The sequence below is a fragment of the Protomyctophum bolini genome (genome assembly GCF_963924005.1).
Source record: "Protomyctophum bolini genome assembly, chromosome: 10".
Classification (NCBI taxonomy): domain Eukaryota; kingdom Metazoa; phylum Chordata; class Actinopteri; order Myctophiformes; family Myctophidae; genus Protomyctophum; species Protomyctophum bolini.
This window is the reverse complement of record NC_137871.1, coordinates 24663159-24665787: the sequence shown is the minus strand read 5'-3', so window position 1 is coordinate 24665787 and position 2629 is coordinate 24663159. Positions and strand designations below refer to the sequence as shown.

At 49.9% G+C, this 2629-nt stretch overlaps 1 protein-coding gene across 1 annotated transcript; it reads right to left on the bottom strand.

Annotated features, from left to right (window-relative positions):
• Positions 1 to 505: 505 nt before the first annotated feature.
• On the bottom strand, positions 506 to 1597 carry LOC308322229 (mitoferrin-2-like; the record flags this gene model as incomplete). Its single annotated transcript, XM_080773422.1, has 1 exon — positions 506 to 1597. One exon carries the CDS (start codon positions 1595 to 1597, stop codon positions 506 to 508), a length of 1092 nt encoding a protein of 363 aa, XP_080629548.1.
• Positions 1598 to 2629: the final 1032 nt, after the last annotated feature.

The following is a 2629-nucleotide window of genomic DNA, read 5'->3' as shown; positions in this document are numbered from 1 at the left end:
ATAACAATTTTGGACATATGAGGTTCCCCCCCCTTGACAGAGACGGGAGATTGGTAGAATGGAACTCCTTCCGCATCTACATCGTTTTCTCATCTCACCAATACACATCTTACAAGTTCAAACAGCTCAGGCTACATAATACAGAGACATAGAGAACTGGACAAGAGTTGTCTCTGCACTTGGACTGCTTTTTTGTGTCTAGACCAAATCCTTTTGCTAGATATAGCCGATCTACAAGCACACAACTAGTAGATCGCATATTTTTTGGTGAATGTTCCCCCCAGAATAGGGATGCTGGGGTTTAAGTGGTTAAACGCCAAATTTAAGTTATTTTCAGTCTGTCCTAATGAAAACAAATATTCTCTCCAGTTCTCTCGTGACATACTGAATCTTTGGGGGAAAGGTTTACATATCAGAAAGAGGCAACCTTTTGTAACTCTGAGCAGCCACATAGAGTGCGCTAAAACAATGTCATGCAAATGAAAAGCGCTAAGCACCTCCTTGCTTAATGCTTCCGCCGCTCAGAGATGGCGTACTTGAAGAACTCGTAGACAGACCAGCAGATGGCCGTGGAGGGCATTTGGTATATGACCCTGGCCTCGACACCTTTAAAGAAGGCAGGCACTCCGCCCATCCTGTAAACTGCCCGAAAGGCCTCGCCCAGGCCCGAGATGTAACGGGAGGAGGCAATGTCTGCCTCCACGGCTCCAACTCGTCCTGCAGTCACCGCCTGGATCACGTGAACACCACCCAGGGCTTCCTGGGTGTTGAGCAGGGTCTTGCACACGTCCAGGGGCATTGTGACGGAGGCGGCCAGGGCACCGGCTAACGCCCCGGACACAAGATGGCAGGTTGGGTTGTATTGCCTGCGGGGATTGAGAAGCTCCTGCAGGTACTCATAGGTCATGAAGTGAAGCGCCTGGAACGGCATGTTCATAGTGAGCTGGGTGGTGAAGCTGCGGTAGAAGGCGGCCAGACCCTCGTGCTTCAGCACGGTGCGGACGCAGTGCAGCACGCCGCGGTACGGAGACTTGTACACCTGCATGCGCTGTTTCACCACGTCTGCAGGGTTCATGACAGCATCGTGCAGCAACGTGGCCGTGCACCCCGCTACGCCATTAGTGAAGTGGCTGTTGGCTCCTGGGTAGACTGTGTTGTTGTTGTTCAAGGATAATTTGATCTTCTCGTAGCATGCAAAGTACATGGCATGGGCCGGCCCCGCCACGGCCACCATTACGCTCAAGCCCCTCACGGGTCTTAACACCCCTTCGGTGCGCACGATCTGCCGCAGAGCTTCCATCGTGTTGTGGTAGCGTGCTGCAGGCTCAGGCTTCAGACTCTGCATGCGTGTCTTCACACAGTCCATGGGGTACATGAGGCAGTGTTCCATGACGCCAGCCACGGATCCTGCCCACATGTGGGTGCTCACGGGCACCCCTTCCGGAAGCCCCTCATAGTCTATTTCATTAGACCCCACCACAGAGTGCTCGCTGCTCTGTGGTGTGTCCAGGAACCGGCTATCGAGCCATTGATTGTTTGCCACAACAACGCTGGGTATCGTTGCTGGTGGGGTCTCCTCACCCGGAAAAGAAACCATGATGGGGACTGTTGATTACATTGAGACTGCAATTTCTTATATACTGTCTGGTGAGGATGCTTTTGTCATCCCATCATGTCACGATGACTCAGCCATTGCCAAATATGGGCATACATAGAGAGAGAGAGAGAGAGAGAAAGAGAGAGAAGTCACAGCTATTCATAATTTAGAAGAAATACCGGTAAATCATTGCTAGAGCATGACAGCTGTCATGGTTACCTGTACAACTACTTACGTGGTCATAAGACAAGGAAAGACATACAGTGTTATACCAGTAAGACGCGCAAACGCGGGAAGCGAACGCAGCTGAGACCCTGCAGATCATGTCTGTCTGTCTGTGTGTCTGTCCCGCTGTTACTGTATATGTGGACCTGGCCCCTTTTGTGCCCATATATGGAGCTGAGTGGACCTGGCCCCTTTTGTGCCCATATATGGAGCTGAGTGATTGCTGATGCAACACACTCCATATTTGGATAGCGGGACAGACAGACACACAGACACACACACAGACATGATCTGCTAGGTCTCATAGTAAGTGCTCACTGCGTTCGCAAACAGCTACCTCATGGAAAGAGAGCACCCTTTACTTTGAGCCACTAAGGACATGATGAGATTTGGTACAGTTGAATGCTTTGCATCATTTCCCACATTATGAACTCCACACATAGGTTGTGTTGCGAAGGCTTTTACTTAGAGCTCCATATATGGGGATAACCTATAGTCCCATATATGGAGACAACGTTGATATCCAGCGCTGACATCAGATTAATGTAGAAACCCCAAAGATGGATATACACAGTAGTGATCATCGTGACACTAGACTTGCATGCATCATAAAAGGCAGATCCCAGCCTCTAAACCTCAGATACCAAGCAACGCACGCGATATCTCCAACGATCCCAAATCCTCAGAATCTACAGCACTCAAGCAAGACACAGGATTCAGGATACAGCATATTGGACAAGACACAAGATCCAAGATCAAGAACATGTCAACACATACGAACCAAGGTGTCTGGCTTTACAACCCACA